Source organism: Monodon monoceros, unplaced genomic scaffold, assembly GCF_005190385.1.
Source record: "Monodon monoceros isolate NGI ecotype Baffin Bay Population unplaced genomic scaffold, NGI_Narwhal_1 Super_Scaffold_5, whole genome shotgun sequence".
Taxonomy (NCBI): domain Eukaryota; kingdom Metazoa; phylum Chordata; class Mammalia; order Artiodactyla; family Monodontidae; genus Monodon; species Monodon monoceros.
In genome coordinates, this window is record NW_021703782.1 from 50951632 (window position 1) to 50976879 (window position 25248).

General features: G+C 39.1%; 1 protein-coding gene across 12 annotated transcripts in view; it reads left to right on the top strand.

Annotated features, from left to right (window-relative positions):
* The window catches only part of MPDZ (multiple PDZ domain crumbs cell polarity complex component), a 264202-nt gene that overhangs the window by 11910 nt on the left and 227044 nt on the right, over positions 1-25248 (top strand). For 3 of the 12 annotated variants that reach the window (XR_003790780.1, XR_003790786.1, XM_029202751.1), the window contains exons 1-3: positions 17257-17614; positions 19560-19627; positions 23104-23177. Coding sequence is in view for 4 of the 12 variants with exons in the window: in XM_029202751.1 (XP_029058584.1) it covers positions 23162-23177 (16 nt within the window). In the remaining 8 variants the exon portion in view is untranslated. Of the gene's footprint in view, positions 1-17253; positions 17615-19550; positions 19628-19997; positions 20087-23103; positions 23178-25248 lie in introns of those variants that run through there. The other 9 variants (XR_003790781.1, XM_029202750.1, XR_003790784.1 and 6 more) reach the window with 7 other exon arrangements.

Genomic DNA, 25248 nt, shown 5'->3' on the forward strand with positions numbered 1-25248 from the left:
TATATATATATATATATATATATACACACACACACCAATGCCACTCTCTCACTTCGTCCCAGCTTACCCTTCGCCCTCCCCGTGTCCTCAAGTCCATTCTCTACATCTGTGTCTTTATTCCTGTCCTGTCCCTAGGTTCTTCAGAACCTTTTTTCTTTAGATTCCGTATATATTTGTTAGCATACGGTATTTGTTTTTCTCTTTCTGACTTACTTCACTCTGTATGACAGACTCTAGGTCCATCCATCTCACTACAAATAACTCAATTTCGCTTCTTTTTAAGGCTGAGTAATATTCCATTGTATATATGTGCCACATCTTTATCCATTCATCTGTCGATGGACATTTAGGTTGCTTCCATGTCCTGGTTATTGTAAACCGTGTTGCAGTGAACATTGTAGTTCATGACTCTTTTTGAATTATGGTTTTCTCAGGGTATATGCCCAGTAGTGGGATTGCTGGGTCGTATCGTAGTTCTCTTTTTAGTTTTTTAAGGCACCTCCATACTGTTCTCCATAGTGGCTGTATCAATTTACATTGCCACCAACAGTGCAAGAGGGTTCCCTTTTCTCCACACCCTCTCTAGCATTTATTGTGTGTAGATTTTTTGATGATGGACATTCTGACTGATGTGAGGTGATACCTCATTGTAGTTTTGATTTACATTTCTCTAATGATTAGTGATGTTGAGCATCCTTTCATGTGTTTGTTGGAAATCTGTATATCTTCTTTAGACAAATGTCTATTTACATCTTCTTCCCATTTTTGGATTGGGTTGTTTGTTTTTTTAATATTGAGCTGCATGAGCTGCTTGTATATTTGGGGGATTAATCCTTTGTCAGTTGCTCCGTTTGCAAATATTTTCTCCCATTCTGAGGGTTGTCTTTTCGTCTTGTTTATGGTTTCCTTTGCTGTGCAAAAGCTTTTAAGTTTCATTAGGTCCCAAATGTTTATTTTTGTTTTTATCTCCATTTCTCTAGGAGGTGGGTCAAAAAGGATCTTGCTGTGATTGATGTCATAGAGTGTTCTGCCTATGTTTTCCTCTAAGAGTTTTATAGTGTCTGGCCTTACATTTAAGTCTTTAATCCATTTTGAGTTTATTTTTGTGTATGGTGTTAGGGAGTGTTCTAATTTCATTCTATTACATGTAGCTGCCCAGTTATCCCAGCAGCACTTATTGAAGCGGCTGTCTTTTCTCCATTGTATGTTCTTGCCTCCTTTATTAAAGATAAGGTGACCATATGTGCATGGGTTATCTCTAGGCTTTCTATCCTGTTCCATTGATTTATATTTCGTTTTGTGCCAGCACCATACTGTCTTGATTACTATAGCTTTATAGTGTAGTCTGAAGTCAGGGAGCCTGATTCCTCCAGCTCCGTTTTCTTTCTCAAAATTGATTTGGCTATTTGGGGTCTTTTGTGTTTCCATACAAACTGTGAAATTTTTTGTTCTAGTCTGTGAAAAATGCCATTGGTCGTTTGATAGGGATTGCATTGAATCTGTAGATTGCTTTGCGTAGTATACTCATTTTCACAATGTTGATTCTTCCAATCCAAGAGCATGGTATATCTTTCCATCTGTTTGTATTGTCTGATTTCTTTCATCAGTGTCATAGTTTTCTGCATATATGTTTTTTTGTCTCCTTAGGTAGGTTTATTCCTAGGTATTTTATTCCTTTTGTTTCAGTGGTAAATGGGAGTGTTTCCTTAGTATCTCTTTCAGATATTTTATCATTAGTGTATAGAAATGCAAGAGATTTCTGTGCATTAGTTTTGTATCCTGCTACTTTACCAAATTCATTGATTCGCTCTGGTAGTTTTCTGGTAGCATCTTTAGGATTGTCTATGTATAGTATCATGTCATCTACAAACAGTGACAGTTTTACTTCTTTTCCGATTTGGATTCCTTTTATTTCTTTCTCTTCTCTGATTGCTGTGGCTAAAACTTCCAAAACTATGTTGAATAATAGTGGTGAGAGTGGAGAACCTTATCTTGTTCCTGATCTTAGTGGAAATGGTTTCAGTTTTTCACCATTGAGAAGGATGTTGGCTGTGCGTTTCTCATGTATGGCCTTTATTATGTTGAGTTAAGTTTCCTGTGTGCCTACTTTCTGGAGGGTTTTTATCATAAATGCGTGTTGAATTTTGTCGAAAGCTTTTTCTGCATCTGTTGAGATTGTCATATGGTTTTTATCCTTCAGTTTGTTAATGTGGTGTATCACCTTGATTGGTTTGCGTATACTGAAGAATCCTTGCATTCCTGGGATAAACCCCACTTGATCATGGTGTATGATTCTTTTAATGTGCTGTTGGATTCTGTTTGCGAGTATTTTGTTGTGGATTTTTTGCATCTATGTTCATCAGTGGTATTGGTGTGTAGTTTTCTTTTTTTGTGACATCTTTGTCTGGTTATGGTATCAGAGTGATGGTGGCCTCATAGAATGAGTTTGGAAGTGTTCCTTGTTCTGCTATATTTTGGAAGAGTTTGAGAAGGATAGGTGTTAGCTTTTCTCTAAATGTTTGATAGAATTTGCTGGTGAAGCCTTCTCGTCCTGGACTTTTGTTTGTTGGAACATTTTTAATCACAGTTTCAATTTCAGTGCTTGTGATTGGTCTGTTTATATTTTCTATTTCCTCCTGGTTTAGTCTCAGAAGGTTGTACTTTTCTAAGAATTTGTCCGTTTCTTCCAGGTTGTCCATTTTATTGGCATGTAGTTGCTTGTAGTAATCTCTCATGATTCTTTGTATTTCTGCAGTGTCATTTGTTACTTCTCCTTTTTCATTTCTAATTCTGTTGATTTGAGTCTTCTCCCTTTTTTTCTTGATGAGTCTGGCTAGTGGTTTATCAATTATTTATACCTGCTGAAAGAACCAGCTTTTAGTCTTATTGATCTTTGCTGTTGTTTTTTTTGTTTGTTTTTCATTTATTTCTGATCTGATCTTTATGATTTCTTTCCTTCTGCTAACTTTGGGTTTTTCTGGTTCTTTCTCTAATTGATTTAGGTGTAAGTTTAGGTTGTTTGAGATTTTTCTTGTTTCTTGAGGTAGGATTTTATTGCTATAAACTTCCCTCTTAGAACTGCTTTTGCTGCATCCCATAGGTTCTGGGTCATCATGATTTCATTGTCATTTGTTTCTAGGTATTTTTTGATTTCCTCAGTGATCTGTTGGTTATTTAGTAGCATATTGTTTAGCCTCCATGTGTTTGTATTTTTTGCAGTTTTTTTCCTGTAATTGATATCTAGTCTCATAGCGTTGTGGTCAGAAAAGATACTTGACATGATTTCAATTTTCTTAAATTTACCAAGGCTTGATTTGTAACCCAAGATGTGCTCTCTCCTGGAGAATGTTCCATGAGCACTTGAGAAGAAAGTGTATTTTGTTGTTTTTGGATGGAATGTCCTATAAATATCAATTAAGTTCATCTTCTCTAATGTGTCATTTAAAGCTTGTGTTTTCTTATTTATTTTCATTTTGGATGATTTGTCCACTGGTGTAAGTGGGGTATTAAAGTCCTCTACTGTTATTTTGTTACTGTCGATTTCCCCTGTTATGGCTGTTTGCCTTATGTATTGAGGTGCATAAATATTTACCATTGTTATATCTTCTTCTTGGATTGATCCCTTGATCATTATGTTGTGTCCCTCTTTGTCTCTTGTAATAGTCTTTATTTTAAAGTCTATTTTGTCTGATAAGAGAATTGCTACTCCAGCTTTCTTTTGATTTCAATTTGCAGGGAATATCATTTTCCATCCCCTCACTTTCTGTCTGTTTGTGTCTCTAGGTCTGAAGTGGGTCTCTTGTAGACAGCATATATGTGGGTCTTGTTTTTGTATCCATTCAGCCAGTCTGTGTCTTTTGATGGGAGCATTTATTCCATTCACATTTAAGGTAATTATCGATATGTATGTTCCTATTACCATGTTTTAAATTGTTTTGGGTTCGTTATTGTAGGTCTTTTCCTTTTCTTGTGTTTCCTGCCTAGAGAAGTTCCTTTAGCATTTGTTGTAAAGCTGGTTTGGTGGTGCTGAATTCTCTTAGCTTTTGCTTGTCTGTAAAGGTTTTTAATTTCTCTGTCAAATCTGAATGAGATCCTTGCTGGGTAGCGTAATCTTGGTTTTAGGTTTTTCTCTTTCATCACTTTAAATATGTCCTGCCACTCCCTTCTGGCTTGAAGAGTTTCTGCTGAAAGATCAGCTGTAACCTTATGGGGATTCCCTTGTATGTTATTTGTTGTTTTTCCCTTGCTGCTTTTAATACGTTTTTTTTGTATTCAATTTTTGATTGTTTGAGTAATATGTTTCTTGGCGTGTTTCTCCTTGGATTTATCCTGTGTGGGACTCTCCTTGCTTTGTGGACTTGAATGACTATTTCCTTTCCCATGTTAGGGAAGTTTTCAACTATAATGTCTTCAAATATTTTCTCAGTCCCTTTCTTTTTCTCTTCTTCTGGGACCCTTACCCTTATAATTCGAATGTTGGTGCATTTAATATTGTCCCAGAGGTCTCTGAGGCTGCCCTCAATTCTTTTCATTCTTTTTCTTTATTCTGCTCTTCAGTAGTTATTTACACTCTTTTTTCTTCCAGGTCACTTATCCATTCTTCTGCCTCAGTTATTCTGCTATTGATTCCTTCCAGAGAATTTTTAATTTCATTTATTGTGGTGTTCATCATTGTTTGTTTGCTCTTCAGTTCTTCTAGGTCCTAGTTAAATGTTCCTTGTATTTTCTCCATTCTATTTCAAAGATTTTGGATCATCTTTACTATCATTACTCTGAATTGTTTTTCAGGTAGACTGCCTCTTTTCTCTTTGTTTGTTTGTTCTTGTGGGTTCTTACCTTGCTCCTTCATCTGCTGCGTATTTCTCTGTCTTCTCATTTTGCTTAACTTACTGTGTTTGGGGTCTACTTTTCACAGGCTGCAAGTTCATAGTTCCTGTTTATTTTTGGTGTCTGCCCCCAGTGGATGAGGTTCATTCAGTGGCTTGTGTAGGCTTCCTAATGGAGAGGACTGGTGCCTGTGTTCTGGTGGGTGGGGCTGGATCTTGTCTTTCTGGTGGGCGGGGCTGCATCCGCTGGTGTGTTTTGGGGTGTCTGTGACCTTATGATTTTAGGCAGCCTCTCTGCTAACGTGTGGGGTGTGTTCCTGGCATCCAGCAGTGGAGCTTGCTGGCCGTTGGGTGGAGGTGAGTCTTAGCATTGAGACAGAGATCTCTGGGAGAAGTCTCGCCGATTGATATTACAAGGGGCCAGGAGGTCTCTGGTGGTCCAATGTCCTGAACTCGCCTGTCCCGCCTCAGAGGCTCAGGCCTGACACTAGGCTGGAGCACCAAGACTCTGTCAGCCACACGGCTCAGAAGAAAAGGGAGAAAAAAAGAAAAAACAAATTAGAAAAAGAAATAAAATAAAATAAAATAATTATTAAATAAAAAAGTTTAAAAGTAGTAAAAATAAGAATAGAGCAACCAAACCAATAAACAAATCCACCAGTGATAGCAAGTGCTAATAACTATACTAAGATAAACATAAAACTAGAAACAAACTAAACGCAGAAAGCAAGCCCCAAGTCTGCAGTTGCTCCCCAAGTCCACCCCTCAATTTTGGGATGATTCATTTTCTATTCAGGTATTCCACAGATGCAGGTACATGAAGTTGATTTTGGAGATTTAATCCTCTGCTTCTGAGGCTGCACGGGGAAATTTCCCTTTCTCTTCTTTGTTTGCACAGCTCCTGGGGATCAGCTTTGGATTTGGCCCCACCTCTGCATGTAGATTGCCCTCTTGTGTCTGTTCTTCTCCCAGACAGGAAAGGGTTAAAGGAGCGGCTGATTAAGGGGCCCTGGCTCAGTCATGCTGGGGGGAGGGAGCAGTACTGTAGTTATAATTGGAATGCCCGGTGAGCCTGCGGCAGCGGAGGCTGGCGTGCCCGTTGCACCAGCCTGAGGCACGCTGTTAGTTCTCCCAGGGAGGTTGTCCCTGGATCACGGGACTCTGGCAGTGGCGGGCTGCACAGGCGGAGGTGTGGATAGTGACCTGTGCTTGCACACAGGCTTCTTGGTGGCGGCAGCAGCAGCCTTAGCATTTCATGCGGGTCTCTGGTGTCCGTGCTGATAGTCACAGCTTGCGCCCGTCTCTGAAGCTTCTTTAGGTGGTGCTCTGTCTTCTGTGGGCAGACAGGGAAGGAATCCCCTCTCCGAAACAATGGTCTCTTGCCTCTTCGGCAGGTCCAGACTTTTCCCAGACTCCCTCCTGGCTAGCTGTGGCGCACTAGCCCCCTTCAGGCTGTGTTCACTCAGCCAACCCCAGTGCTCTCCCTGGGGTCCGACCTCCGAAGCCCGAGCTTCAGCTCCCAGCCCCCGCCCGCCCCGGCAGGTGAGCAGACAAGCCTCTCGGGCTGGTGAGTGCTGGTCGGCGCTGATCCTCTGTGCGGGAATCTCTCCGCTTTTCCCTCCGCACCCCTGTTGTTGTGCTCTCCTCCGTGGCTCCGAAGCTTACCCCCCTCCTCCACCCGCAGTCTCCGCCCACGAAGGGGCTTCCTAGTGTGTGGAAACTTTTCCTCCTTCACAGCTCCCTCCCACTGGTGCAGGTCCCGTCCCTATCCTTTTGTCTCTGTGTTTTCTTTTTTCTTTTGCCCTTCTCAGGTACGTGGGGATTTTCTTGCCTTTTGGGAGATCTGAGGTCTTCTGCCAGCGTTCAGTAGGTGTTCTGTAGGAGTTGTTCCACGTGTAGATGTATTTCTGATGTATTTATGGGGAGGAAGGTGATCTCCACGTCTTACTCCTCTGCCATCTTGAAGATCCTCTCTAAAATTTTAATTTATTCTCACAGGTGATTGTTTGATGTCTGTTTAAGATATTTTGATCTCCTATATTTAACTTGAACTGATTAAGGTTATCTTCCATAAGTAATTTGTTTTTACGTTAGTATAGCAATCAAAGTGATGTCAAATAAGCGTTACTTAGGGTCAGCTAAATAAACACTAACCTGGCCTAGCGTGTTGGCCAGAGTGGGAGTTTTGTGAGTGTAGTATGTGTTTAGAGTGTTAAAGCATGAAGAGTCCTTACTTCTAATTGACTTTTACCCCTAAAATAATTCTTACGCATTAGATTCTACTTTTTAAATGTCCATGTTTCCCAGGATTCCAACCTCAGTTTTCTTCTCTTGTTAATCTCTACCTTCTCCCTGATTAATCTCCTTTATCTTCAGCAACACCTTGAGGCCAGTGATTCCCTGACTTTACATCTCTAAGTTCTTTTCTCCTTACATTCACATATGTAGTCAATTCATTCGTTTCAGCAAATATTTACTGAGTGCCTACTTTGGGCCAGCCACTGTTTCTAGGGCTGGTGACAGCCCACTGAGAAAAAGGAACCAACAACAATTTAAAAAAAAACAAAAAAAAAACCCCAACAACGTTCCTGCTCTCACGGAACTTAAGTTCTATTATTTCCTATTTTCTAGAGATATTTCAAGCTCAGTATGTCCAATATGCATTTCTGCCCTCTTCCTCTAAATGACATTTTTCTTTCTTTAAGCTAATGATGCTCCATTATTTCTAGTTTCCCAGGTTAGAAACATTGAGAGTCAACCTTTGTTGCTGTCACTCGCTCATTATGCCTGCCCCCAACACACATCTAGTGGTCAGTGATCATTTTAATTCTCTCTAATGAGTGTATTTGTGTCAGTTCTTTTTGTTTTTTCTTGCCACTGCATTAATCTTGGCTCACATTATTTCCTGACTGGGCTGTTTTAACAGCCTAACATCTGGCTATACTATTATTCTTTTTTTTTTTTTTTTAAGAATTAAAAAAAAATATATATATTTTTGTCTGCACCGGGTTTTAGTTGCAGCATGCGGACTTCTTAGCTGTAACATGTGGGATCTAGTTCCCTGGCCAGGGATTGAACCTGGGCCCCCTGCACTGGGAGTTTGGAGTCTTACCCACTGGACCACCAGGGGCGTCCCATTAGTTCTTTGTATTTTTGGTGAATTATTTAGCCTATTGCCAGAATTGCTTTTCTGGAAAAGAAATTTTAGTAACCCCCCTCTTCCCTGCCACCCCTGCCCCATGTATCTAAAATGCACTGCTGTCTCCCTGCAGGGCATAGTCCTAGGGAGCTATGCTTGGGACAGTGCTTTCCTCTCTTCTGTCTAGTGTGGTAGCCCTGTAGTTTAGAACCATTGTCATTAAGTTCTCTGGTTTCATTGCCTTAGCAGATGTCCTTGCGTTAGTAAGAGATGCCATTCCCTCTCCTGGCTGTCCCTCCTATTCTCCTAAGTTGCATGTCTTTCAGGACAGTTCACCTGTCCCATCTCCAATTTTTTTCTGACTCGTTCTGACAGCATTGGATTCCTTTGTACTCTCCCAGAATTTAGCACATCTTGTTGCAGTGTCATTACTTACTGTTTTCTACTAAATTGGGAGCTCAGAAGCTGGGTACCTCTCTTTATTTTGTCTTGCCATATGCTTCAGTGATAGAGGCAGATAGTACAGATTTGGGGGGCTTAAAGCTTATAGAATTTAGGGTGGCTTTCTTAAAGCAGAATTATAAATACAAAATTAGATGTGAAAGTGCATATTTATTTGTATGAGAATGGAAGTGTCCCATGCCAGTATCTTCATACTAACTCTGCCTGTGCCTTATGCCTAGGGAAATGGAAGCACTTATTTAAAACTTGCTAACATAGTGCTGTGTATATATAATATTTTTTGCTGTTCATTTTCTTAAAATTAGGGATAAGAAACAGTATCAGCCATTCTGATGCTGATAACTGTTGTTAAAATAATGCCTAATGCTTCTATATCGCTTCCCATTTTCTAAGCACTTTCACATACTTTCATTTCATGGGATTCTGACAGCTGAGTCACAAAGACAGTAACTCAGATGTACTGAGTTTTACTGTGTTTGCTAGTTTGCGGGTGAGAGAAGATAGAGATGAGCTCGAGGTTTTCCTTTGAGATCCGATTTCGCTTTGGCAGGGGAAATGATTCCCTTCTTCTGGGCATCTGTGACCTTAGTAGCCCCCGCTGCCTCTTGGCCTGTGAGTGCTAAGGAATTTTCTTAGGGTTTTCTCAGTTGCTTTGCTGCCCTCCAGCTTTCTGTCTCTTCTCCTTTCAGCTTCCTCACCTCATTATTTCTTTCCTCCCATTTGTTTATCTGTGTCCTGCCAGAAACCAAACCTATTCCCTCTCCCTCTGTCTTCTCTGGTTGATAACTTAATACTTCTAAGTGTCAGTTCTTTGACTAAGCTGAATTTTGGATTACAGTTTCTTTGGGTTCATTTCTACTTCTTTGAAGTACTTTAGAGGGGGATCCTAAATAGTACAAAAAGTACGGATAGTTCTCAGCAGTGGGAAAGCTAGCCTAAAGCCATGTGCTTTGTTTACTGCATAGGTAAGACATGGTTCAGTTTGCAAGTCCCAGTTCAGAAATGATCAGTTTTCACTCATGTTAAGGAGTTACATAGCAAATTGGAAACAGCAGACACTAGAAGACAAAAATAATAAATAGCAGCAGCTTTTATATGCCTGTTACTTCCAGGCACTTTGCATATGTTATTGTTAACGTCACTTTACAGCAGCAGCTCTGAGAAGTTAAGTGACTTGCCCAGGATCTCACAGCTAGTAAAATGGTAGAGTGTTTTTTCAAGAGAGCTTTATAAAACAGCTTGGGAACTCTGAAAGCTCTGCCTGAGGCTACTTCATCTGAAGAGAAATAGCTATTTTCTTTCCTGTAGTAGTAGTATTAGAGCACAGAGCTATGATTTGGTAGAAAGGACTTGGCTTTGATAAATGGGATTGGCTTTTAATGTTAGCACTCTTACTTACAAGCTTCCTGAATGTAGGAGAAAACACTTTCATCTTTCTGAGCCTCAGGTTTCTTACTTGAAAATGGGTGTATGTTTGTGAAGCACATATGCTCTGTTTAAGAAGATGGATATATGAAAGCCATTTCATAAGTGGTTTCATTTCAGACAGTAAAAATAATGCTGGCTCATTGTCTAAAAAACTCACTTATGGACTATTTATTCTCTGGAAGAGTTATTATTATAGTAGATGTAATAGCAACCAATTCTTATATGCAGTTTTTTTAAAAAAAATTAATTAATTTATTTATTTTTGGCTGTGTTGGGTCTTCGTTTCTGTGCGAGGGCTTTCTCCAGTTGTGGCGAGCGGGGGCCACTCTTCATCGCAGTGTGTGGGGCCTCTCACTGTTGCGGCCTCTCCCGTTGCGGAGCACAGGCTCCAGACGCGCAGGCTCAGTAGTTGTAGCTCACGGGCTTAGTTGCTCCGTGGCATGCGGGATCTTCCCGGACCAGGGCACGAATCCGTGTCCCCTGCATTGGCAGGCAGATTCCCAACCACTGCGCCACCAGGGAAGCCCCCTTATATGCAGTTTTATTATTCGTTGTCATTGAATAGCATGTTTTAAAAGTCTTAAATGACAAATTATTGCTTTAGTTTGTGGATTACAACCAAGCCTACATTTTAGATACTCTAGTGAATATATGTTTGGAAACCTTTGGTTCTTTGTTTGTTTTTGTTTTTTTGCGGTACGCGGGCCTCCCACCGCTGCGGCCTCTCCCGTGGCGGAGCACAGGCTCCGGACGTGCAGGCTCAGCGGCCATGGCCCACGGGCCCAGCCGCCCCGCGGCACGCGGGATCCTCCCGGACCGGGGCACGAACCTGCGTCCCCTGCATCGGCAGGCGGACTCTCAACCACTGTGCCACCAGGGAAGCCCAAACCTTTGGTTCTTGGAGTATTTGGTGGTGAATTTGTACCTGAGGAATGAAGTTGCTTTTTTTTTAAAATCAGCAAAATGACATGGAAAATTAAACATTTTATTGTTGAGGGAATTGAGTTAGCATAGACATCCATTCTGATGGAGTAAAATTTTTAAGTTTATTACTTTTTCCCTTCTTCTCTGCCCCCAAATCCTTTTGTAGCTAAATTAAGATTATTTTTGGCTGAAACTTTCAGATAATTGTTGATGTTTTATTACCTAGACTTTTCAGTACCCTCATATAATAATGGATATAGAAATACAATTCCTTAATAAAAGATGTGAATTACGTGACATTGGGGAAGTTAGTAGTTTCTTTGACCTTCTACTTCCATATCTGTAAAATGTGTTAGCAAGTTGTTTTGGAAAGAGTAAAAGCTCACAAAATTTTCTGATGTCTTCAAATAAGATATTTGAAATCATTAAGCGTTAGTAATTGCAAAAAATGCTTTGATTTCTTCTGCCAGCTAAACTTAAGTGTTCTAAATTTCTTCATGAAAATTATTACAAAGAATGGACTCAGAGCAAGAGAGCATGATCTTTCACAAACTCTTCTCGTATATGCCTGGTTCTCCTCTGTGCAAAGAGCTGGAACTAAACCAACAGGGGATGCAGACCTCTATAGTCACCACAGTCATAGTCCAGGAGAGGAAAACAGCTACGTTAAATATCACTACAGTATGTTGTTTTCTTCCCAGAGGATTTCCTATTAGAAATTTGAGGCTGCCCTTTTCTGAATGAAGTTTGTAAACTTTATCTTTGTTCCCATCCCAATTCAGCAAAGGGAAATCAGGAAAGCCACAAACTGAATTCAGGAGGCACTGATTGATGTGGAAAGATAAAAATATCTAATTATGTATAGTACTTAGAGCTCAATGATAGCTAAGTAGGCCATGTGATAGACGATGCTTCGTCATTTTTATAGAAAAGATTCCAGAACAGGAGAAGCAATTTGGAAATGGTGGAAGTAGAGTTATTTTAAAAGTTATGGGGAAAAGCCCTAGAAATAACCTTTGGTAAAGAGCATGGATTAATTGGGTGGGGAGGTAAGTTGAAACAGCGTGGTTGTAATATTCTTGTCACCTCCCATCTCTGAGTTCCACAGTTTTATCTGTATTGGAAAGGTTGTCTCCCTGCACTGTTCTTTAGGGCTTTACCCTAAGGAATCATTGAGTCACAACTGACAAAGCCACGTGTTGTTTTGTTCTGCACCAGTATCGTCATTGAGATCTCACAAACTCATCATCCTTGAGAGGGCAGCCAGGAATGACAGAGATCTGTTACCTCCTCCTGCAGTTGATCAGTCCTAACACAGAGCAGCTGCAGGCCATGTTTCAGGGTCCCATGGGGACGCTTTGAGTATTCATGCTTTTTCTAAGCACGAGGACACTGTTGGCCTGATCCACTGGAGAATTGCCTCATTCCAGGTAGGCAAAAGGGCAGGAGGCAGAGCCATGAAGTAATTTCTCTGGAGAATTGGTTGCCAACTGTAGGAATAACACCTGAGAATTCTGTGGCACAGAGTTAATCCTCCTGCACATTTTTGGTTTCCCCCAAGACAATTATGTGGCTGGAGTGAGCGCTTTATGTGCGACTTGCTGCCTCTGGAGTCTGATGTCTGCCCGATGTTGCTCGCCTGCAGGGCAGGCTTTGGAGGAATCCCCCTGCCTGTTTGTGTCCAACAAACGTGCACAGCCTGTTGCATCTTGGCTCGTAGCAATGAAAATGTGGTAGCAAACGGGCAAACTGCCCAACAATGTAAATTCCTCTGAGTTTGGCTAGGGAGAGAACAGAGAGGCTAAAGCTTCATTCTCAGAAGCATCTAAATCTTTTTTCTGAGTCACCATATTTGGTGTGAGTTGATTTGGGGAGAGGGTCCCTGTCCTGTAGGAATGTACTAAGAGAGAACATTACGGATGGAAAATATGTAAAAATGGGTGCCCGGAGAGAAAGTATTGGAATCTCCAGTTCTCTAGGAGAGAGAGAGACAGAGAAAGAGAGAGAGAGCGCATGCGAGCAAGAGAGAAAATGTGTGTGTGTGTGTGTGTGTGTGTGTGTGTGTGTGTTTGGTTGTTCTTTTAAAAAAATATGGATGATGGTGAAGGAGGAAGGAAATAAATATAATACAATGGAATATAAATGGAATTGGTTTGTCTAGTATATTAAAAAAAAAAGTTCAGCCTTTCAAAGAGTCAGTTGAGTAATATATAGCAGCCTGACACACCACTGGTTTGTTGTAGAACCAAACCTCAGCGAACTTGAGCTTGTCTGTGACCTGCATGTTTTTTGAGGCTCCTTTCAACCATAAAATTGACTTCATCTTTAGGTGTGAGCAGTTAATAAGGGAATTTGACTCAAAAGCATCACAAAATATAAGTGAGTAATTCTGGAAGTGGATATTAATCTGGTGAAATGTCCTTTTAAAGTTAGTATCTTTTTGCTTTTAGGGAATCTGCAGTTAAGGATAGAACATGTTATACTATTTGAAAGGACAGTTGGCCCTTCACCTCAATCCAACAATCTTAAAAATAAAAGGAAGTAGCTTTCAAAACGAAAATATAGCCAATGACCATGTTTGTTAGTATAAACACATTGTCGTGTAAGTGTATCTAGAAGTAATAAAATATCCTAATATCTAAATTATATATATTTTCCTTTTCAATAGGCTTTTTTTCTCCCTAGGAAATTCCTAGGAAAAGGAATAAGTTGATATTATTTTCACCAAAATTTGTTTAGAGTATGTGGATTCTTAGTCAAAGTAATGATTGTAATTTATATATGTCCACATAATTGTGGATTAATATGCCACTTACCCGTATTATAATATTAGCTTAGATATATTATATGACTGTTCATAATATTGAATCGTCATTTGCATATGCATGAAAGATAAGTTTTCTTTCAACTGAAACAGATTTATATTTATGTACTCTCTTGGGTTCACCCATCAATTTCCAAAGGTGGGGATTTTGGTTTGCACTATGTATATGTTCAAAACTAGAACAGCAGTAGTCATTCATCACTTCTTGCCTGCTGCTAGCTCTGTCACATGGAATTGGCTAATCCAGGGCCATAAGATCTGCTTCTAAGGCTATTATCTAAAAGGGCTTGGTAAAACTAGAAGCAGAGTAGCCATCAGAAAATCAGAATAAAGCTTTGTTTTTAATGGTGAAAATGAAAATTCCTTATAAGATACTAATTTTTAGAAAAGTCTTTTCATAATATTTCCTTTCATTTTGTTGGAGTATAAGTAATCTAGCCTGAAGAAATTATCTTTCTGGTAGCATTTACCAATGGTAAAAAATTTTTTCCAAGTAATTTAGTAGTTTGAAATGAAATCTTTTTTTTTGTTGAGGAAGGATGCTAGGGATAATTTGAAAAATATTGTGAATAAAGAAGGAAATAACCAGCTCTAGTCCTATCCTCCAAAATTAGGTATTAACATTTTCATATGTTTACTGACATTCTTTTATTTTTCTAATTGTTATTATGAAAAACGTAAAATGTACATTTTACACTGTGTATATTACAGTGAATCCTCATGTATCCATCATTCAGTTTTAACAGCCACAGGTTCATGGCCAGTCTTATTTCTTCTGTCCTCTTTCATTTTTTGGAAGCAAATCCCAGACATTTCACCATTTTATCCATAAATATTTCAACCCAATTACTTTTTACATATATAAGTTTAAACATTCTAAAAGTATAGTTTCCTTAAAAAAAATAGAGAAAGCTAAAGTCCCCTTTTGACTTCTCTCTGATCTAAAACTACTACTTCCATCTGTCTACCCCTAAAAGTAATCATAACTGTAATTTTAAAATATCTTTTTAATTCATTATTGAAATGATGAAAGCACATATATATCTATTTATATGTAGCGTATATTATTATTTTATATTATGTAAAAATTATAGATTAAGTGACATCAAACTGTATTCTGCAACTTTCATTTTCATTTTTGAGATATAGATTGTGAGTCTGTTCTTTAGTAAATGAGTCTAACCCATTTATATTGGTTGGGAATATGGATATCTGAATTTATTTCAGTCCTCTTGTGTTTTTTGTTTACTATGCTTTTATTTTTTTTCTTTTCTTCTCTGTTCCCAGACTATTTTAGATTGCTTAGTATTGTTTGTTTCATCTTTTTTCCTCCTGGTTTATAAACTATAGATTTCATTTCTGTTTTTTAAGTGTTACTTTTAATTTTTAACATGCATATTTGGCTTATTTTTCTAGTGGAGTTTGAAGTGAAAGTATTTCTATTCTTCTTTAACTGGAATATTTTAGCCAGAAATATTTGCATTATTTGTAAATGTTTTCCACAGTTACTGTGGTTTCATTTATAGAATGAAACCTTGTCAGTCGGATCTCACATTCCTTTTTCAACAATGGATTTATGATTTGTTTGATTGAAACCTGATGGCTTTTCTCAGGCTCTGATCAAAACTGAATATAGTATTTTATTCACCCACCATAGTAGCAGTTCCTTATGCTTTGTTTTTCCGATGTAACTATCTCCCCTGTAAAATCTTAATTATCTCAGTGGTCCTATTAAAGTTATGTTTGCTTGTAAGCTCCCTCAAATCTTTATTGGAAGTAGAGAATCCACATGAATTAGTTAAAGGAGGAAGCGTACTTCTTAAGCAGGATATTGGTTTGTTTGGGATGTGATAGTATGATGCTATACCAAAGCAGCCTGTAATAGTTAGGTGTGTTTGAATGGAACAAACAGAGACTCATACTAATTACCTCTGGCAAAATGGAGTGCACGGTAAGAATGGATGTCAGTGACCGTGCATCTTAGGGACCAATTACTCTGTTTCCCTCTCACTGGCTGTGTTGGGTCTCCCAAAGAATACCTGCCTCTCTCCTAATGTCAGCTGTGTTCTTCTGTCTTTACCCATGTCTCTGTTTTGGTCTCTCTTAACTCAGGCTGGCATGTGCCCCATCTTAGCCTCTTCATTCTTTACTCATGCTCCTTGTATCTTTTCCACTGTACCTCCACTGCTAATTGGTTTAGTCTTTCTAGTTCCCAAGAGAGAGACTGTAGCCCAGTTCTGCCTTTTAGGTCAGCACTTAGATTGTCTTCCCTTGGGTGAGGGGCCCACCCCTTGTTCCCCTTGTTACGGTAGAAGGAAAGGGGCATATCATAGCGTGTAATGGCATATTCCTTGGAGCAGGGGCTGTGGGAAGATTCAAACCTGTATTAGTTCAGGCTGCTGTAAATAATGCCATAGACTGGGTGGCTTAACAGAAATTTATTTCCCCACTGTTCTGAAGGCTGAAGTCAAACCTCAAGGTCTGGCAGGGTTTGGTTTCTGGTGAGCTCTCTTTCTGGTTTGTGGATGGCCACCTTCTCACTGTGTCCTTCCGAAGAAAAAACATGGCTTTTCTTTGGTGCTTGCATGTGGTGAGGGGGAAGGAAGGTAAGAGTGGGGGAAGGAGGGAGAGAGGGAGATAGATATCTTTCTCTTCTTATAAGGCCATCAGTCCTCTTGGTTTAGGACCCCACTCTAATGATCCCATATAACCTTAATTACTTCCTAAAAGTGCTCTCTCCAAATACAATCGCACTGAGGGCTTCAGCTTCAGCATATGAATTTTGGAGGCATACAGTTCAGTCCATCACAGTGTTATGAGGCACTGTATAACCCAGCCTTTTAAACTCTTGATCACTATAGTGCTTTATTTCTAGAACAGTCATACCACTGACCTGCTATTTTTTTTTTTTTTATTCTCTATTCAGTGGTTAGTATTACCATCCGATCAGTAACTCAAGCAGGAAAGCTGGGATTCATCCTAGACTCATCTGCCTTACGTCCACTTTACCAGGTCCTGTTGCTTACAGCTCTTAATTCCTCAAATCTGTCTCCCATTTTCATTTATTTTTCACCTTCATCTCTATTTTTGAAAATGCCTCTTACCTGACCTTCTTGTTTCCAGTCTTTTTTTCCCCTTTTATAGGTGTTCCACACTATCACCAGAGTTATCTTTCTAAAACAGAGTTTGATTGTGTCACTCACTGTACCGAAACAAGCTTCAGTATTAAATATCTAAACTCTTCAAGAATGGCATGCAGGGCCCTCAGTGATTTAGCCTGTACCCACATCTCTAGCCTCATCACCTCTGTCTTTCTGTCTCCTTCAGGCCTGGTCCAGGCATAAGTAACTACTTGCAGTGCTCATAAAGGTGCTAGGTACTCTTGCCTCTATGTTGGGAGTTCTTCTATCACCCGTTCTGCCCTAACTCCCACCTGTTCTTCAGAATTCTCTGCAGGGGTCTCTGCCTCCAGGAAGCTTTCCCTTTCTCTTCAGTTTGGGTTTGATGGCCTCCCTCTCTTGTCTTACGTTTTAAGTGTCTGTTTACTTGTTTTTTCTTCCGTTCACTTGGCCCCTGAGTTCCCAGACTGTGTCCCCATTCCTCTAATTCTCTCACCTAACAACATGCTCATCATGTAGGAGCCCCGTGAGTTGCTGGATCAGTAAACAACAGAATTTGAGTTCTTTTCTAACCCTGTGGCCCCCTCAGCATATTCATTTTGGATAGGTAATTTATCTTTCCATTTTATAAAGGAAGGGCAAGACCATCAATCAGTATTTGCCTTATGCTGTAAAAGCAAGGTTCCTTGAAACTTGATTTTCTTCGATTTGGGAGAGCAAAAATGAATAAATTCTACTGAAGAATTCGGGGAGATTCATAAATGTCAACTTGAAAGCAAGGTTTTGTTCACAAATGCTTTTTTGATCAATCCTCTAAGAATGAGGGAGAAGTTCTAAAGAACAGATGCTAAGAAGAGCTGACTGTTTTCTGTTGGATGATCGCATGATGTTGGTGGGTAGTTGGATGTTTCTGTGCTCTTGCAATAGTTCAGTAACAGTAGTTCAGTAACGTTACCCTAGAATATGAATTATGACTGCAAGTGTAAGTTTTGCTGTCATGGCCAGTTGACTTTATGACAAACTACCTGCAAACGACTACAGCCTTGTACTTGTCTGCTAACTTCAGGTAGTGCTGAGGCAGCTAAGAATGAGACAAATGCTAAATTTAAATGCATTAATAGACGCTAAGTGACTTTGACAAGCCACAAACCATTGCAGCCAGCTCTTTTAATGGTGTACTCCTTTTACAGTCAGAATTGTTTAAGATAACTAGAAATTGTATGCATTTGGGGCAGTTTCTCTTAGTAGAGTTATTTTTAGCATAAGACATATTTTCACTTGTTAGTTGCCATATAATCTGTGTTGGGCAGAATGATTTGTTTTATGTTTCAGGCACTGATTCTCTACTACACAAAAGCTGTGCCTACATATACCGGTACAACTTGTTGAAAAGTAAAATGATTTGTTAATCACTTTCTGTTTCTAAAAGAAACGAAAGAAGCTGTCTGATTTTTGTCCTCGACTGAAACTAGTGTTATCAACCAGTTGCTGGAGAATCATATGGTCACAGCTAAAATGGTTAGAGATTTATAAAGGATTTGGCAACTCTGTCATTATATTAAAGTTCAGCAGGAAGCATAAAGTCCTTAAATTAAAAATGATTTTTAAAATATCCTTCTTTTCTAAGACAATATGTACATGAGTAGGCTTGCCGATTAAATAATGGATGCCTGGCTAAATTTGAATTTCAGATAATCAACAATTTAGTGTTTAGCATGACTGTATCCTAAGTATTGCATGGGATATACTGATACTAAAAATTTATTCATTTATCTGAATTTCAGATTAAATTAGGTATCCTGTATTTTTAATTTGCAAAATCTGGCCACCTTATATTGACACAAAATTTTTCAAACTCAGAAGAAGTGCAGGTCAGAATAAGTTTCTCCTAATGTCCACCAGCTCTCTACATCCCACCATTAGTGCCTTTGGAAAGCTTGTAGGAATAGTCTATGCTTTCATAAACATGCACATATTAATTTGACTTATACAAATCTTTTCCCTCCTCTTCTTTTATACAAATACTAGCAATGTTATACATTGCCCTGCACATTCTTTGTTCTATAACAATATGGAAAATAAGGGATAGTGTGATTGAGTAAGTGGGGGCTTTGAATCAAACAGAGTTGGATTCAAAGCTAAGATTTCTGGCTTACTAGCTCTGTGACCCTGAGTAAGACCTCAGCCTCTTCCTTTCCTCTGTTGTCTTATCTGGAAAATGGAGAGAATAATGTGCCAGGCAGTGGAGGATATTATGGAGAGCAGGATGGTTGGGGCCCCAGCTCCCATGATGTAATGTATGGAAACAGCACTTGCCTAGCACTATAGTGCTTCGTAGGCACTGAATTCATTGATCCATTATTGGTATGTCCTGTAGTTCTGAGTGCTATGGCTACTGAAATAGGCTCAATTATAGCTAAATAGTGATATGGCTACAAGCAGAGTATGTAAACAGTAGCTAGAGGGGCTACTGTATAGAAGCTAGTATTTTCTATACTATTTGAATATTCTTATTCTCATTGTGTTGAGGGATTTAGTACTTTGACATATAATAGCCATATTTTTAAAGGTACTTTGAATATTAATATAAAGAGGCTTATTTTTTCTTGGGGATTTTTCTTAAAATCTTGAATTTCAAAAATGATTTGTTTAAACATATATGGACATAACATAAATGGGGAATATTACTGATCTTTCTTTGATGTACCTACGCATAGTTTCTAAAATCCTAAACTCTGACTTGTTCATACCTTTGTGTGGATTATGGGCTATGTTAAATAGTCTGAACCAGTCCCTTTCAGACTTCATTCACTTCGGGCCGCCATTTCTTTTTTTAGTTTCTCCTGTGTAGAGCAAGGTCTACGCAATGTTGAACTTGGCTGGATAGAGGAAAGAGAATGGTAAGGTGAGTCTTCTTCTTATCAAGGGGCAGTATATCGTAGAAGCTAAATTAATTGACTCTGGAAACAAACTGCCTGGGTTCAAATCTTAGGTTCATCACTTACCAGTGAGGCAAGTTACTTAATGTTTCCGTGCCTCAGTTTACACATTTGTACAGTGAGTAGATTGTGTAAGGATTAAAGGACTTAATTTGATAACATGCTTTGAACAGTGCCCAGATCTGAATGTAATAGGTGCTGGGTGGTTGCCGTTATGCCGTTATTACCACTGCTTCTGCCCCAGCATTTGTGTCCGTCTCTTTGTTATTGTACCCACATCTTATTTCGCCGCTTTACTGCTCCTCTGATTCATCACTGCTGGCATGAATTGCCTAGAAAAACCCAGAGAGCTTGGCATTCTTCTGAAATGTATTGAGCCTTCTTTATGTCTTATCCATTGGCCATGACCCACTGTTATCATCCAGGTACCATTCTATTTTCATACAATGTTGAAATGGGTAAAGAGGGAAGGGTGTTGGTGGGGCGGTGAAAGGGTGAGAAAGAGAATTCATGTCTGCAGTTTGATGGGAGTGGATGCCGTCTCTGTAATCTCAAAAATTCTGTGATTACAAATGAGTTTTACACTTAAAACTGAATACTTGCCATTGGAGTATAGGGCATAGAAAGGAACATTTTTTTCAACTTCTTGTCTCTGTCCTGGTGAAATCAGAATAGTTATCTATTTATTTGAGGGACATCAGAGCAGAGAAGACAAACTGTGAAACTAATTTTTGAATACTGAAATCCAGAGGAATGGAGCTGTCATCTGGAAACTAATGTCAGTGACTTGCAGCTGAATTGAGCTTTTTAAATTTTTTTTTAAAAAAAACCTTTATGGGGCTTCCCTGGTGGTGCAGTGGTTGAGAATCTGCCTGCTAATGCAGGGGACACGGATTCGAGCCCTGATCTGGGAGGATCCCACATGCCGCAGAGCAACTAGGCACGTGAGCCACAACTACTGAGCCTGCGCGTCTGGAGCCTGTGCTCGGCAACAAGAGAGGCCGAGATAGTGAGGGGCCCGCACACTGCGATGAAGAGTGGCCCCCGCTTGCCACAACTAGAGAAAGCCCTCACACAGAAACGAAGACCCAACACAGCAAAAAGAAATAAAATTAATTAATAAGCTCCTACCTCCAACATCTTAAAAAAAAAAAGAAACCTTTATGGTCAGGGTTTCTCTGGAAAAAAAAAAGTAATTCTGCTTCCGCAGACCTGACTTGTAGGTGAACTTTTGGGCACCAGTGTTGTTCTCAGTTGGGAACTGCTTACTCTGTGCTTTCTCTGCAGAATCCTCATAAATCAGTGGGCCTCTAAATCCATAGGCCTGTCCCCCTCCCTTGCCAAGTCATGAATACTGTTTATCTTTCTGAGTTAATTTTTCATAGGGGAAAGAGGATAGAACTAAATTTTATTGTGTATACCAAGCACTCATGCATATAATTTTACCCTTTCAAAACTTTATGAATACCAAGTTCAGAAGAGATAGATGGGTGACTTAACAAGGGTGTATAGCTAGTAAATGGTCAAGCTGAAATTTTAACTCAGGTCATCAGACTCCCTCGTCCATGCCCTTTCACTGCTATCATGCTTCCTCTTGGGCGGTTACATTAAATACACCTTTGTAGACCTGGGCTTCCTTCTGTTGGGGTATCTTTGCTTTTATTTTTCTGTCAGAAGTTAATAATTTTTTTAGAGGAGACCTAATAATATTCTCTTTTATGAAGGACTATTATATTCTCCTTGTAAATAAGAATAAAAAATATAACTATTTTAAAGATCTCCCTATATTTTCCCCCATAAAACTATGCAAGGCCTGGCATTGGAATGCTAATCTATTCAATACATGGGCTCAGCATTAATTGTAAATATATATTTTAGAATTAGGAGTTTTGCACTGAGCTGGAAATTGGTATATATATATTTCTAATCTCATTTATCATTACATACCCAAAGAGTAAGTGCGTTTTCTGGGAAACTAAGATTCAGATGATAGGCCCCTTGCTCAAGGCCGCACCACTCTTGAGGTTTAAATTCCAGGTTAGTGCCCTCTTTTCTTGACACCAGGGCACTTTCTAAAACAAGTGCCAGTAGTTGAGCTGTTTGACTATTTGAAGTGGAGTTATTTTAAATCGTTATATTCTAAACTGGGTTAAGGAAAGTAAGTAATGGTCTCAGTTATTACACAGAGCTGACTGCAGGCATTGATGGTCTGTGCATCTGCTTGTGTACGTCACATTCTTCCTTTTTTCCCAAATGCATTCTCTCTTAAAGAGATTACAGGGGGCAACTTGTCCCTTCTCAGAGAAATCCACTGTCTCATCTTTCAGATGAAAAGTGAGGATGTCTGGTTGTGGATTCCTTTTCTGCATTGAAGAAATGACCTACTGACTCCCTAATGACTCAGGGTTTTCTGCAAGGCAGAGGATAGATGTAACTTGGAATCAGTTGGGCGAAACTGCTGGACAGCAAAGGTTAAAGATGGGTTAGTGGTGTGGATATTGTCAGCCGAGATCTGTATGTGGTACTTTAAATAGCCTAGATGAGTATTATCAGAGAAAGATGAAATCTGTGTGGGTTGAAGGAGTTGAGAAGAGTTTTTTGAGTGGGAATAAGAGAGATTATTGACAGGAGGGTATTTTGAAAACTTTAAAAAATCTTTTTAATGTTGTGCTCTCTTTTTTATTCAGTTTTTCGTCCGTGATTTAATATGTTATCTTGCATTGATTCACTTACGGCTCGAGTGTCACAATTCATTTCTTAATTGGTATGTCTGAATCATCTTCCCAGTTAAGACTGAGCATTCAAGGGCAGGATCATATATTCTTTTTTTTTTTTTTTTTTGCGGCACACGGGCCTCTCACTGTTGTGGCCTCTCCTGTTGCGGAGCACAGGCTCCGGACACGCAGGACCAGCGACCATGGCTCACGGGCCCAGCCGCTCCGCGGCATGTGGGATCTTCCCGGACCGGGGCACGAACCCGTGTCCCCTGCATCGGCAGGTGGACTCTCAACCACTGCGCCACCAGGGGAGCCCTATTCTGTTTTTTACATTTTTTTTTTTTTTTGCCTACAGAATTTCTCATGCGGAGCCAAGTAAATGCCTTCCTCTTTGGGTAAAGATCTGTAAGTGAATCCAAGGTTATAGTGGTCTGTGTTGAGAAGCTCTTAAGGAAATATTTTGGATACTTCTACTAGAAATCTTACTTAAAACAGATTTTATGCCTTTTACCTTATTATACAAGTATTATCTGCAAATATAATTTTGAATAAATCCTAAAATGATTACTTTTTTGGCCTATAAAGAAAACTATCTTAAGTTACCTCAACAAGATTTTAATGGTTAAAGGAATCATAGTAGTATCAAGTGCTTTTTAGAGTATTTGGTTTTAGAATATAATTTTAAAGTTGTAAAACATAACCATTCCATTTTCTTTTCTCCCTAGAGTTCCTTGTAGTTGCTGTTTATAATCATTGTAGAGAAGGACACTGAACTTGGGAAAAATGTTAGAAACTATAGGTAAGACCTGTTTCTTCCTGACCATTTTGATAATAATTGAAACTCCTTCCATTGGGATCTTTGAAATATGGCGTGTTCTACATATCTGGATTCTGTCTATAGTAACTTAGTAAAATTTTTTTTTATCCACTAGCATTGTACTAGGGTAATGTGTTTCTATATTTGGATGATTTCATATGAAGTGTTATCAAAAACACATCATTTATAAGCAAAAGTTGAGAGTATATGAAATGTTCTACCAATTATGGGTTTTATTAAAACTTAATGTAAACCCAATTCTGATTTATGAAACCAGTTCTGGTTAATGTTTGTTTCTGGATAGCACCAAAAGTTTTAACAATTTTTTTAATACTGAAAGATCATTGCCTGTGTCTTATTTTTAATTTATTCTTGGCAGGTGAAATACTACTGAGCTTTGCTTTTAAGTTGGTAAAAATAACAGTAACAAACACTTAGGTTGACAAACTCGAGTGACAATTTAAGGCAGTTTAATTTCTACATGAGATAATTTAGGTTGAAATATCCAAATTTTCTAGACTCATGTGTTAATCTTTTTTTCACACTGCTCTTTAGTTTTAGAGAAGCTAGTTTACAGAACTAGTTTCAGGTATATCAGGTATGGTACACCCAGTCCCTCATCGTCCCTCGTCGGGCACCGCAGTCCTCACCTTTTCCAGGGAACTCTTTGGGTATGATTATTGGAAGGTATCTGGATTTCACTTTGGTGCCTTGATGATCATGGCTGGTGGCTTGACACCTGCAGGTTTTGAGGGAAGGGTGGGGAGAGTGGGTGGCAGGAAAGGAGAAGGAGCTGTTTTTGTGATCATGGGGATCATTACTTTGACTTTTGTTCCTGGTACTATGCCCGTAATCAGAATGCATGGGTGTACATTTCCTGCATCACCTATTTTATACTAAAGTCACAAATCATAAAGACTACCAGTCCACATAGGAAAGTTCCTCATAAGAAAGTGGACAGCAAAGGGGAAATACAGAATTATATAAACCATTACCTTATAATCTTCATTCTGTAAGTTATTACTGAGTTGTATACTTTTCAAGAATTGACATGGGAATTAATACTAGATTTGTATTCTGAGATACCATGGGAAATATGACCCAGAATAAAATTCTCATGCATATCTTCACTATTATTTGCTTTTAAATTCTGCATACAGTAAGTCCCCTATATCCGGACGAGTTCCGTTATGAGAGCAGGTTCGTAAATCCAATTTGTTTGTAAGTCCAACAAAGCTAGCCTAGGTACCCAACTAACACAATCGGCTATATAGTACTGTACTGTAATAGGTTTATAATACGGTTCACACATATAATACGTAAAAAACAAGCAAACACAGAAAATAAAGAAAACATTTTTAATCATACCGTACAGTACCTTGAAAAGTACATTAGTACAGTCCAACAGCTGGCATACAGGGGCTGGCATCGAGTGAACAGGCAAGAAGAGTTACTGACTGGAGGAGGGAGAGGAGGTGGGAGATGGTAGAGCTGAAGGATCATCAGCAATAGGAGATGGAGGGCAAGCTGCAGTTTCACCCATGCCTGATGTTGATGGCACAGGTTCTGGTTCCTTGCTGGAACCAGATGCACGTTCGCATTCTTTGAAAGTTTACAACTTTAATGTATAGGGGACCTACTATATGAGTAAATATTGTTTCTTTAAATTTGTGTTTGTGAACTCATGGTCGACATTGATTCATGTTTTAATTTCCCCATTCCTGCATAATTCTACATGTGGTGCTATCGAAAATGACTCTGGTGATAATTCTCACTCTTTTCGATTACTATGATATGGCAAATATATTTTAATAGACGCACTTGTTACCATCCTGAATCTGTTAGGACATATATCTGAGCAGTCTCCATTTTTTTAAAAACTAATGTGGCTTCACTTACAAGTAAGGGAGAGAAAGAGAGCGAGAGTAGGGTTTGGGGAGATATTTTTAACTGTTATATGTGGTAGAAACTCACTATCTGGTAGAAGCATGCTTGCAAGATGCTAGGATTATTAAGGATATGCTAATTCAAGACATTTACTTTGGCAAATAAA